The sequence below is a fragment of the Pecten maximus genome, chromosome 3 (assembly GCF_902652985.1).
Source record: "Pecten maximus chromosome 3, xPecMax1.1, whole genome shotgun sequence".
Lineage (NCBI taxonomy): Eukaryota > Metazoa > Mollusca > Bivalvia > Pectinida > Pectinidae > Pecten > Pecten maximus.
The window spans coordinates 10419106-10432746 of NC_047017.1; the positions used below are offsets into that span (position 1 = coordinate 10419106).

Here is a 13641-nt window from a genome sequence, read left to right on the forward strand (position 1 = left end):
ATTGGTGGTAATGACATTAGCTATAACCAATCCCTATAGTAATTTGGGAGAAAATAACATGTTTTAGAGGCTAAATTCAATTGATTGCAACTGAAACACAAGATGGCGGGGTTCCGAGAGAGCGAAAAACAACGTTTCCCACTTCAAAGTATCCAGGATGTGGTTGATTTATTCAGGGATCAGTTGACTGGCAGTGAGGAACCTAATTTACCACTTCTGTCTATTGTTCTTGGGGCGATAGAAAATGTTTTGACAGTTAATAGGGCGTTGCCAGGTGAGATTGATCACTCTAAATCGCTGGAACCAATTTTCCCGGTGATTGAGTTGGAGACAGTGGAAGCGCTCTACGAAAAATTTGTGACGCACGTGAAACGATCTGTTGATCTCACCAAATTCCCAAGTGAAGTTGCCACGAGGGAGTTAGTGAAACTTGTCTCGGATGTAATATGGAGTTCTTTAATGCGAAGCTTTTACAAAGACAAAGCACACCTTCAGTCGCTATACAGTTTTTTGACTGGTAAGTAAACTACGACAGATTGTCACAAAGATGTTCATATAATAGGTTGATTCGTGTCATGATGTTTTTCTTTCGTGTTTAATTAGTAGAAGGACTTCTTATTCTGGCGGTCTGGAAGTTCATTAACAGTTGTCAGTCAATTTTGACGACGGAATCCGTGAAAGATGAAGACGATGGTCATCTCGTCTGGCGCCCGAAGTGGAGCGGCCATATTGACGCACTACAGTAGCCTTCGGTTATCGATTTTATTCACTAATTATGCTATGATAAACTACGTAGCTGTGCCATGCGCGTCCGCAATCGGGCCAGAGTATCGACAGCTTTCGTGTTTACGTTGAATGGAATTAGATTAAAAGTAGGTTAATTTATTTGAAACCATGTATAAAGACAATAAGTGCACGTGTACTGAATTGTGTTGTTTGGACGCTTTTCAAATATTTGAAATATTTCCGAAGTTATTTTTAATTAATTGAGATTTGTTATTAGTCGGTTTGTTGTTCTGAATTTCGAAGTATCAGTTCTGTTTGTGAGTACTGTATCCTGATCAACTCAGTTGTGTATTGGATAAAGTTGTTTACAAACAAGAGAATCTAGGTCATCAGGTACATAAATATACAGGCAAGTGGAGGTATGACTTACAAACTGTTCTATCACACCTAAGTTAAACAATTGGATATCTCTTATTTTACTTATTCTATGTATATATATATATATATAAAAAGAAGTAATTGATTAATCTCCTGAAAGGACAGGTGCCATCAAGACTTGGACTTTATATTAAACAAGTTGTACATACCTGCCTACCCATAAAAGGTATTAACAAACACTTGGGGTGACACTCATGACCCTTGGAAACAAGGGTGAAGGGGTCAAATCAAGGGTCATGTATGTGACAGCATTTTTGCTCATTTTCTTCACTTTTTGGACTTGGAACATGAAACTAAACACCAAAATTTACATATAATTCATGGATATCTCTGACAGCTTTATTTAGCTACAGCACATTGATGTTGATAACAGTTTCAGATGATTCACAACCTCCAGATGAGTAACCAGCAAATTCTGGTCTTCATAATTAAAAGATAATTGTATCCTCAAGCAAAATTAGTTTTGTTATTTTTTCCACAACTTTCATATATTGAATTATTACACAGATCTAAGTTGTGAAGTTATTAAATGATTTAGGTATTGATAACAAATCATGAAATAAAAAACGAAAGTTGAATTTTTTCTCTAATAATTGTTTATTCTTCCATTGTGATGGCTAGCTGTAGTGGCTGCAATGTCACTATCAAGATTAAACATCTAGTTGAAACTTTCTCAGACAATCGATCCCTAATACATGTTTTATTTTGAAAAGATAGTGTTGACTGTTTGCCATTTAGTTTGTAGGTTCTTCTTTGTCTCTTTTTTTGTGCATGTTCAATTTGGGGCTTATCAAATAAAGAAAATTTGTGAATATTTCCAATATAGGAAAGAGCAGAAAGTATAGAAAACTTCAACTTACATAGAACAAATTAACATTGTATGATGGAGTGGATGACTTCTAATGAGTGTATGACAAACTCTGGTTTATATGATGGGATGAATGACTTCTAATGAGTGTGACAAACTCTGGTTTATATGATGGGATGGAGGACTTCTAATGAGTGTATGACAAACTCTGGTTTATATGATGGGATGGATGACTTCTAATGAGTGTATGACAAACTCTGGTTTATATGACGGGATGGATGACTTCTAATGAGTGTATGACAAACTCTGGTTTATATGATGGGATGGATGACTTCTAATGAGTGTATGACAAACTGGTTTATATGATAGGATGGATGACTTCTAATGAGTGCATGACAAACTGGTTTATATGATGGGATGGATGACTTCTAATGAGTGTATAACAAACTCTGGTTTATATGATGGGATGGATGACTTCTAATGAGTGTATGACAAACTGGTTTATATGATGGGATGGATGACTTCTATTGAGTGTACATGACAAACTGGTTTATATGATGGGATGGATGACTTCTAATGAGTGTATGACAAACTGGTTTATATGATGGGATGGAGGACTTCTAATGAGTGCATGACAAACTCTGGTTTATATGATGGGATGGATGACTTCTAATGAGTGTATGACAAACTGGTTTATATGATGGGATGGATGACTTCTAATGAGTGTATGACAAACTCTGGTTTATATGATGGGATGGATGACTTCGAATGAGTGCATGACAAACTCTGGTTTATATGATGGGATGGATGACTTCTAATGAGTGTATGACAAACTGGTTTATATGATGGGATGGATGACTTCTAATGAGTTCATGACAAACTGGTTTATATGATGGGATGGATGACTTCTAATGAGAGTATGACAAACTCTGGTTTATATGATAGGATGGATGACTTCTAATGAGTGTGACAAACTCTGGTTTATATGATGGGATGGATGACTTCTAATGAGTGTATGACAAACTCTGGTTTATATGATGGGATGGATGACTTCTAATGAGTGTATGACAAACTCTGGTTTATATGATGGGATGGATGACTTCTAATGAGTGTATGACAAACTCTGGTTTATATGATGGGATGGATGACTTCTAATGAGTGTATAACAAACTCTGGTTTATATGATGGGATGGATGACTTCTAATGAGTGTATAACAAACTCTGGTTTATATGATGGGATGGATGACTTCTAATGAGAGTATGACAAACTCTGGTTTATATGATGGGATGGAGGACTTCTAATGAGTGTATAACAAACTCTGCAAAACAGCCAATTTTTTGGAAGGACAAATGGATGACTATAATAGCACTTTATTTCTTCTAGTTTCTGACAGACCAGAGGGCATAACCATATGAAATACAGCCAGTAATTGGTTCAACGGCCATATCTTGTATCTGCACAACAGTAATTCTCCTCTTCTCTGTCAGGTAACAAGCTTGACTGTTTTGGTGTAGCGTTTGGCGTGGTGGCTGCGTTTCAAGTCCTTGGCTACAAAGATGTTCACCTTGCCCTGTCTGAGGATCATGCCTGGGTCACATTTGGTCAGGACTTGTCGGAGAGTGCAGAAGTCACATGGCATGGTAGGTATCGATGGCTTGGTCATGTGATATGGTAGATGTGATGAGGCAGGGCTTTTTCTCACTTGTTTGGGATAGGGTCTTTTTGACTCATTTTGGGAAGAAAATTGGTGAATTGGGAAAGATTTTTCAGGAGTAAACTGCAAATTTTGGGAATTGGGCTAAATGAAATAATTTCAGTTGGGAATGGGGCCCATTAATGGCCCCCAAAAAAATATGGGAAAAAACCCTGGGAGAGATTTTGTTGATGTATTCACTTTTTAGTGCATGTCATTAGCTAGTAGGATGTTCAGATCTTTTCTCTGTTGTTTGTTTGTTATTTCTCTAAATTATTATCTTTAAAATTCTACGTAGTCCATTTGTTATGAACGATTAATTTCAGTCCCCTTAACGTTACACCACCTCCCAACTTGTAATTACTGTAATGCACTTCAACATTAAGAGTAAAGTATGAAAATGTGAATAAATCATGGCTTTTTTTCTGTTTGATAGGGAAAGGTAATGAAGACAAACGAGGGCAGCCAATCACAATGGGAGTGTCAGAAAAAAGCTGGCTCTATCTCAACGGCCAACCTGTCCTCTGTACACGCCAGATGGAGGTGGCATCCATTGTCAGTGGTATCAACCCCTCCATTAGTGCTACTGTGGACAGTGTGGAAATGGGCTCACTTCAACAGGTAGGAGACTACAAACTAGGTGTGTGTGTGGGGGGGGGTCATATGTCTTAATAAAAACAAGGTCTGGGGCTGAAGATTGGAAATTAGCATACCTGGCAAATGTTTCGCTGCCTCCCCTAATTGTCTCCCTTTTCATTGGGTTCAGCCTTTGAGAAAACAACAACATATTGATACTGGCTATGAAGCCACTGGTGGGCATCTGAACCTGCTGAACTGGAGGGATAATTCTGTGTGTAAGTTACTTTTGTTTGAGTGGTAAAGGCTTGGTAGAAATGACAGACAAGTACTATTTTAATTGGCCAGGTTCTATTTTCCCAGACAAAATAGTTGTTTTGGAAGGGAAACCTATTATTTGAGTTTCATGATAGATATCATACCAATCCATCCATATAAGGATGGTCAGGGGATGCATACACTCATCAACTCATAAGGTTTGTCAAGTGGTCATATACCCATCAACCCATATAAGGATGGTCAGGTGGTGCAGAAGGTAATCCTTTTGTCTTTCATATGGATCACTGGGTTTGATTTCCTGATAGAATGTGAAAAAATATTAGAGGTACCTGAAAAGTGCCCTACAATATGTGATTTCTCCAGATACTCTAGTAAATATTACCTGGTAATCTTATTATACTATTGCCAGGTAGTGCAGAGGTAACACACTTGTTTTTCACCTTGGGGTGGTAGGTTTAACTCACAAGTCAGATGTGATAAGATACAGGGGTCATCTTCCCTAAAACATGAGTTTTCTCCGGGCATTCCAGGGAGACCCGTTCAAAAGCACAGTAGCATAATTATACCAGTAGTTGAGACAACTTGTTTCTCAGTTGTTTTAAAACAAATAAAGTACACATCAAAGTATCCTACTTGAAAACAAGTTTGGTAGTTTAATTTTGTATAATTTCCTTCATTACAGGAGTTGCTGTGGCTGCTTTATGATATGGACCATCTGTCAAGGTATGAGTTAAAAAAAAACGCTGTTACACATGTACAGCTGGTTTAGATTGAAGACATGTGTTGGTAAACAACACAAACAATGTAAAGAGATGAGGATTATTAAGTAAAATTATCTTGCTATGATTGGTTCATTATGTAACTATATGTTAATGAAGAAAAGGGTGATATGGTGATGACAAAATCTAACCTCAAATGTACCATAAATAAAGGATATGATTTGATCCAATTCTTTGGTCTGGCTCCAGTTTCCTCTCTCAGTAAGACCCCTCACATGAATTCGTCCAACAAAGGTGATTAATATAAGTTAATATAACTTAATTACTCTTCAATTGTTATAATATTGTATAAGAAAATCTTTGACCTTTTGTTTCTTGTATTAAAATAATTTTGAATTAAAGAACAGTTCTTTAAAACAAATGTTAATGTTCATTAACATATTAGGATTTATACTAAACAAAGGTAGCTACTTCTTCCAATATTTACATTTTTTCTTTATGATAGATACCCAATGGCGCTTGGTAACCTTGGTGATCTGGAGGAGATATCACCAACTCCTGATCGGCCGCCGCCTATCGACCTGTTTAACGAGGCTATACAGTCGACACAGGAACATTACAACAACCAACACGTGTATCCTTACACATACCTAGGAGGATACCTGTGTCGGAAAGGAAATTACAAGAGGGCGCTGCAGGCTTGGGCAGACGCAGCAGATGCTGTCCGAAAGTAAGAAAACATCCAATAAAATGTCATTATTATCATCAAAAAGGTCAAGTTACCATTTGGTAATGCATGATATCCATTCTCTGTCTACTTATTTCATGTATATCTATCATTTAAACTGTTTTTGGTTTGATGCACAGGAATGTAAAAACCTAATATGCATTCTAGTATACTTTGAATTGACCTATGTGTCACTGCTCCATATGGCAATTCTCAACTTCCTACAACTATATTTACAATTGCTCCGCATTTCCCCATTGACACAATGCTAAGAGGCAGTTGCCACCATACGCCTATAACACCCAGTGCCTCAGGCTATAACACCCAGTGGGTCATGTGACATTAAAAAGGGCGGGATTTTTTTTGTAGGTTCAGTTTTTTCAAAGTTGACGGAAATGGTAAAACAATGTAAATATAAGTATTGAACAGTGTTTTTAATGTTGTTATTGTCGATATGGCAGCAAGATGTATGGTGGGCAAATGGCATGGGAACCCTAAAAAGACAGTGTAAATATAAGTATTGAACAGTGGTTTTAATGTTGTTATTGTCGATATGGCAGCAAGATGTATGGTGGGCAAATGTAGCATGGGAACCCTTCCCATGCCATTTGCCCATCATACATCTTGCTGCCATATCGACAATAACAACAGTAAAACCACTGTTCATTGCTTAAATGACCAGTTGTACCACTGAGTATAGTCAGGTAGTTGTACACAGTAAATAAGCTATACTGATATTATATCACTTAACCTTTTATATTTTCTTCCCAGTTACAACTATAATCGTGAAGACGAGGAAATCTACAAAGAATTCCTGGAAATCGCTAATGATCTCATTCCACATATGATGAAAACTGTTGCCAGTGACAATGCAGCACGAATTCATCACACCTCATTGTTGTATGACCCAGACTGTTACGCCAACTTCCTGCGGTTTTATGATGGTATCTGTGAGTGGGAGGAAGGCAGTCCTACCCCGGTATTACACATCACATGGGCCAAGCAACTTGTATTCTCATTGTCCAAGTTTGATGTCAGTGTCCGTGAGCACATTGAGGTCAAGGGTGAAGGGCTTGAGGAGGATTCCTCCTCCAGCGAGGAGGAGGAGATGGAGGAGGAAGTGAATGGTCGACGGGGAGAGGAAGGAGAGGATAAAGCTGTGGAGGATACAGAGCCATCAAATAGCCGTAGACCTGGCAGGAGAGGACGACGACCCAAAATAAACAACAGTGAACCAGAGAACAAGGTATCAGATATCAAGGTGAACGGGAAATCAAACGAGGATCAGATTAAATCGGCCATTGAGGATTTAGTTAATAAAGTTGGGGATGAGGGACAGAGTGATGCTACAAATCCCAATATCGCAGCGCTTGCTCAAGCATGCAGTGAGTCTATCCTCAACCCCGAGTATTTACTGGGGGGTGGAGACCCGTTCACTACCGCTACCAGTACCACAACGGTAACATCCACCACCACATCTGCTGATTCTCGCATAGATATGCACGATTTCCTCAGCTCTAAGTCAAATGGCTCGCCTTTCATGGGTATGACAATGGACTCTATGCTCAAGGCAGAGAGCCCTTCCGACATGATCATGTTTCGGAAACGACCAAGTTCATCAAACACAAGGACACCAACACCTGTCTCAGAAATGGCTCCATCTCTCACACAAGTTAGCACCACTCCCACAAAGGCTGTCCCCACCCATCTTCTGGGTCCACCAACGTTGGTGTGTCTCCGCAGTGAAAAAATGAAAGGACTGAAAAAGATTTTCTCTTCGGCAAAATTGAACGCTAGTGCAATAAAACTCCAACTGACAGCACAGTCTCAAGTTCATTTCAAGCACAGCAAACGCAGCACAGATTCTGAACTTGCCACTCATCGGAAGCGATCACGGCGAGAGTAGCCCAGCCTCATCTGGCTTGTTATACTGTTAAAAACAACTATTGCTTGCTTACTTTATAATCCATGTGGTTTGTTGATGAAGTGCTATATAAACATGACTTTTTACTGTGGAATCATAGGGGAAGGGGAAATAAAGTACTCCTGTACGGGGCAAGTGACCTTTTGAAATGTACTCCATGAATTGCCCAGACATTATCACCAAATATTGCTTCACATGTATATTTCGACCCATGTATATGGTGTGCAATTTGAAACGAAAGTGGTGGGAATTCTCATAAGGAAGTCATGGCATTGTACTGTTTGAAAATTGCAATAGATCTGTTTTGTAAATTATACTGGCCTGTTACATGTATTGAACAGACATAACTATGTTTAATGACCTTGTATATTTTGCTCAGTGTCATCAGGATGAACAGGTACTTTCCCTACCCCTATTGTGTGTGATTGCATTGTTTAGGGCAGATTTACAGTATTTGAAGAAAACTAGGGCAGCGAGTGTGTTCAGTATTAAGGAAAAAGAAAAAGGTTTGTTTGGAGGTAGAAAATCTCTTGGGTATGACACTTTTGATATCTTTATCCTTATGTATTTTGTTGGTTAAGGATGAGAGGCTACAAGTGATTTGACATTGAGCTCAGAGTATTTGCTGCCCATCATCCTTACTCTGACAGAATTCACAACACGTAACAAGGGATGTGCAATTATCTTACTTGTGGCACTAAATAGACAAATAACAGAATTGAAAAAAAAAAACATTTGCATTGAATTTAATTAGAATAGAAGTATATAATCAAATCATAGGGCAATGGTTGGTTTACACAAGTGTAAGAATAGAATGGTTTACCTGATAAGTGACTGGACATCAAACTAGAATTTCTATAAATATTATTCATCTTTAATAGATTTTCAATCATCACATGTTATGTCACCTTTGAGGATGTCTAGCGGTCTATTAATTAATGATCAACCTTTGAGGATGTCTAGCGGTCTATTAATTAATGATCACTCGCCTTTGAGGATGTCTAGCAGTCTATTAATTAATGATCAACCTTTGAGGATGTCTAGTGATCTATTAATTAATGATCAACCTTTGAGGATGTCTAGTGGTCTATTAATTAATGATCACTCGCCTTTGAGAATGTCTAGCGATCTATTAATTAATGATCACTCGCCTTTTAGGATGTCAAGCGGTCTATTAATTAATGATCAACCTTTGAGGATGTCTAGTGATCTATTAATTAATGATCAACCTTTGAGGATGTCTAGCGGTCTATTAATTAATGATCAACCTTTGAGAATGTCTAGCGGTCTATTAATTAATGATCACTCGCCTTTGAGAATGTCTAGCGATCTATTAATTAATGATCACTCACCTTTGAGGATGTCTAGCAGTCTATTAATTAATGATCACCTATGTTATTTCAACTTTGGAGATGTAGGTCTATTAATTAATGATCACTATTGTTACATGTCATGCATCATCCGTCCGTACACAATTTAGGCTTCACACAACCACTGTACCAATTTATATATGATTTTGTAGGAACCTTCCAAGGCCAACAGGAACTAAAATTAAAGTTAAACCTGGAATGTTCTGTCATGAAATTATTTTGTAAATGTTAAACATACTTCATTTTCAGTTCAGACAAAGGGATTTTGATCAAATAAGGTCTGCAGCATCATTTGATGAATGCAATTCAGTGTTAATTGAGGTTCAGGCCTGTATGGTAGTGAGTGTTGTTAATGGAGGTTAGGCCTGTATGGTAGTGAGTGTTGTTTATGGTGGTTCAGGCCTGTATGGTAGTGAGTGTTGTTTATGGAGGTTCAGGCCTGTATGGAAGTGATTGTTGTTAATTGAGGTTCAGGCCTGTATGGTAGTGAGTGTTGTTAATGGTGGTTCAGGCCTGTATGGTAGTGAGTGTTGTTAATGGAGGTTCTGGCCTGTATGTTGGTGAGTGTTGTTAATTGAGGTTCAGGCCTGTATGGTAGTGAGTGTTGTTAATGGATGTTCAGGCCTGTATGGTAGTGAGTGTTGTTAATGGAGGTTCAGGCCTGTATGGTAGTGAGTGTTGTTAATGGAGGTTCAGGCCTGTATGGTAGTGAGGGGTTGTTTATGGGGGTTCTGGCCTGTATGGTAGTGAGTGTTGTTAATGGAGGTTCTGGCCTGTATGGTAGTGAGTGTTGTTAATGGAGGTTCAGGCCTGTATGGTAGTGAGGGGTTGTTAATTGAGGTTCAGGCCTGTATGGTAGTGAGGGGTTGTTAATTGAGGTTCAGGCCTGTATGGTAGTGAGGGGTTGTTAATTGATCATGAGGTTCAGGCCTGTATGGTAGTGAGTGTTGTTTATGGTGGTTCAGGCCTGTATGTTGGTGAGTGTTGTTAATGGAGGTTCAGGCCTGTATGGTAGTGAGTGTTGTTAATGATGGTTCAGGCCTGTATGGTAGTGAGATTGAGGCAGATCCCAAAAGTGGGGGAATCTTTGTAATATTTCATTTTAATATTACTGCCAATAAGACTGATTTGCCATGTTAATGAGAGATCCAGTGTTTCAGGCTCTCTTAGCCTCATGTTGGTAGAAAGTAATTCAAACTTTATGATGGTAATTGACCTACATGCACCATGAGCTAAAAACAAAGAGGATGTTTAAATTCTATTTAGAGATACTCTGTAAATATGTTTAACATGAAATGCATTATTTAGAAATAGAATGTCTGCATTTGGAATATCTTCACATAGAGTGTCATTGGACTGCAACAAGTTCTTAAAAGGACTGGTGCACTTATTAGGTCAACTACAGTATGTAAGATATCATTTGATGGCTGTTTGATTGTTTAAAAAAATCAAAAACAGTAGATATTGAATAAGGACAGTTCTCCAGCCATATTACAATACGGGTTGGCACAGTTACCATATTTACATTTGGGTTCTCTTAAAATTGAAGCCACTGGCAAAAGAAATGATATTTCAAAGTATGATTCAATGAAATAATGTAAATGTTTGCTAACAATATTAAGTAGTAATTTGGTTCTGTGACGAAAGAACATAATTAGGTCCTGTGTAACCCAAGGACAAACTGGGTCCTAATTAGACCCTGTGTAACCCAAGGACATACTGGGTCCTAATTAGATCCTGTGTAACTGAAGGACATACTGGGTCCTAATTAGATCCTGTGTAACTGAAGGACATACTGGGTCCTAATTAGGTCCTGTGTAACTGAAGGACAAACTGGGTCCTAATTAGCTCCTGTGTAAATGAAGGACATACTGGGTCCTAATTAGGTTCTGTGTAATGAAAGACAAAATGGTAGTAACTGAAGGACAAACTGGGTCCTAATTAGCTCCTGTGTAAATGAAGGACATACTGGGTCCTAATTAGGTTCTGTGTAATGAAAGACAAAATGGGTCCTAGTTAGGTCATGTGTGTTATTGTTTATGTATATGTTAATGTTAACATTTTATTTCCCACATCATGTGTGCAATTTTAGAATTTTTACATTTTATTTTGAATTTGAAAAAAAGAGACATTCATCCATGTTTTTAGCTCACCTGGTCTCAGCGACCAAGATAAGTTGATGCTGTTCAGCGGCATCTGTCATCGTCCATAAAGTTTTGATTCAAAATACAATTGTATACTTAAAATAATATAGAGCAGAGTTCAAGAAAAAGGGAAGCGAGGACTTAAGAATGGGGGTACACTGATTCCTAGGGTAGGACCTCATGCCGTCAGACTTTCTTTTATTATGGATATTTTGTCATCATTGTTTTAACAATTCATGTGAGCGATACTGGCTTCTGGGCCTCTTGTTTTTAGCAAAAGAATGCCTTAAAAATTTCTCCTGTGAAATTGAAAAGTGTTATAGTTCAAATGATGGATGGTCAGTGTATATATGTTACTGTTTACTGATAAACACATACAGTGTATTGTAGACCACTGTGTCTATTAGCTTTAAGATGAATTGCTAAATAGTTTTGGCAATATTTTAATGGGTTTTTTTTTTGTTTTTTGTCCTTGATGAAAAGTTATGATTTGATTGAAACATGTTAAATGTTGGGCTTGAAACTTTTAAAGATATGCAAGATGTTTTAATTATTGTCAGAAAGTTATGTAGTTGATTGGTATTTCAAGCAGATATTTGGTAATCTTTTACAGGCCAACATTGTGTGTCGCCGAGACGTTTAGGCAACGACCAAGGTGTTGCATTTCCTTTGATATAGGCATGACAAGAAGTTGTTCTGACAGTTTTTCACTGTTTAACAATTAAATCAACCAAATCTTATTTTAATATTTGGATTATTATGCAACTCGGGATCATAACAAGCAGAAACATTTTGGATTGAATGTATTAGGATCCAATAATTTGATTAAAAATATTTAGAAAAATATGAAATTTGAACTGATTTTAAAAATTGGTAAGTCCTTTATTTAAAAGTGACTTTATAACTATTTTGTACAAACTCGGCATGTTTAACATGTCAAACAGTATTTTGTCTGATTAAATTTTTCTCTCTAAAATTTGTTTTGAGAAGGATAAGACAAATTCTACAGAATTTAATCGTATTGAGTTGAATTTGCCCTGATTGTACAGATATACTATGAATGAGACAGTTTGATTGCTGGTGTGAACCATTTTTGGTACAACACATGTAGATGATGTGTGTTAAAAGATGAATTGTGTTTTATTTTTGTATCTGACCATTGTCCATAGAAGCGGTCAGAACTACCTCACTTTTGTATCCTCCAGTCAGCTGTTGTTTCCGGTGATATGTATATCAGTTTGTCTCGGCTAACTTTGTCATTTTGTGTTAGTTTTATCTCGGCTAACTTCGTGAATTTGTGTTAGTTATTTGTAATGGTCATGACATTTTTATACATTCTAATGAAATTCAAATGTATTCATTCTCACTTGTATAATTATAGTAAATGTTTTCTCCCATTGTATAATACCATCTCCATGTTGTTACCTATGAGTGACTAGTCAGTGTTATAGCACTTGTTTAGAGCAGTCCGATTCTGTCCTTGTATACGCCATCTGTTATTTTTCAAACTAGCATTGTTTTTTATGGCTCTGAATGGACACATATACTAATTTAGCACCACCAATGTGTAAGCCTAGCTCAGGTATTTTTAGACATTAAACCTGAAGGTCCAGTAATATTACAGGAATTTTTTCTTGATAAGAAAAATGTCCAAACTTCCATAGAACCAATACAAGGTAAACATCATCAGAAAAAAAAGAAAAAAAAAAAGATGAGACTTAAAGTACCAAGGTCCCTCTGGAGTTTCTTTCTAGTAAAAGATTCCAACACCATGAATTGGAACAATCTACTTAATCTAGCGGCTTAATCTTGTTACTATCTGTTAATAAATGTACAGACTTCCTGTAAATGTTTTGTTAATGTCTATGGAGTTTTATCTGATGTTGAGAGCGTAAACATTGATATTTTTGAAACAATTAAGGAAAAGGTTTTGAAATTGATTTCAGTTCAAACTCAATTTAATATTATTAACTTTACCAGATTTTTCAGAACGTCCAAAGTCTTACTAAAAAAATAGGCCTATTTACTTCAAAGATATTGTCAATACTTCTTGAAAACCATTTGTACTTTACAACTTCAGTTGTCATTTGAGGTAGCAGTGATTTGGAAATACAGGTGATGTCATACGTAATGTCCAACATATGTAGGAACATATATTGGATAGATCAGCGATAGATCGGCATCACTGATTTGATCACCTTCTGTTCAGCGTCCATTTTCCTACCATGAGCAATTT

General features: G+C 37.2%; 1 protein-coding gene across 7 annotated transcripts; it reads left to right on the plus strand.

Moving 5' to 3' along the window:
- The first annotated feature begins 29 nt into the window (after positions 1 to 29).
- Positions 30 to 10700, plus strand: LOC117323160 (menin-like). 7 transcript variants are annotated; one of them, XR_004531659.1, is made up of 7 exons: positions 30 to 517; positions 3461 to 3613; positions 4103 to 4287; positions 5204 to 5244; positions 5746 to 5970; positions 6739 to 9840; positions 10184 to 10700. XR_004531659.1 is itself a non-coding variant. In XM_033878202.1 (6 exons), the coding sequence occupies exons 1-6, from the start codon at positions 103 to 105 to the stop codon at positions 7871 to 7873; spliced, it is 2154 nt and encodes a 717-aa protein (XP_033734093.1). In that variant the 5' UTR covers positions 30 to 102; the 3' UTR covers positions 7874 to 10171. The 7 variants fall into 7 exon arrangements, 1 of the variants encoding a protein (XP_033734093.1); XR_004531660.1 differs by having other exon boundaries at positions 6739 to 9803; XR_004531661.1 differs by having other exon boundaries at positions 6739 to 9766.
- The last annotated feature ends 2941 nt before the right edge of the window (positions 10701 to 13641 follow it).

Excerpts from the sequence above, each read along its gene's own strand:
- LOC117323160 (XM_033878202.1), top strand. The coding sequence starts at position 103 with ATGGCGGGGTTCCGAGAGAGCGAAAAACAACGTTTCCCACTTCAAAGT. Across the intron at positions 3,614-4,102 it reads TGCAGAAGTCACATGGCATG|GGAAAGGTAATGAAGACAAA; the intron begins GTAGGTATCGAT and ends TCTGTTTGATAG. Across the intron at positions 5,971-6,738 it reads GCAGCAGATGCTGTCCGAAA|TTACAACTATAATCGTGAAG; the intron begins GTAAGAAAACAT and ends TTTTCTTCCCAG.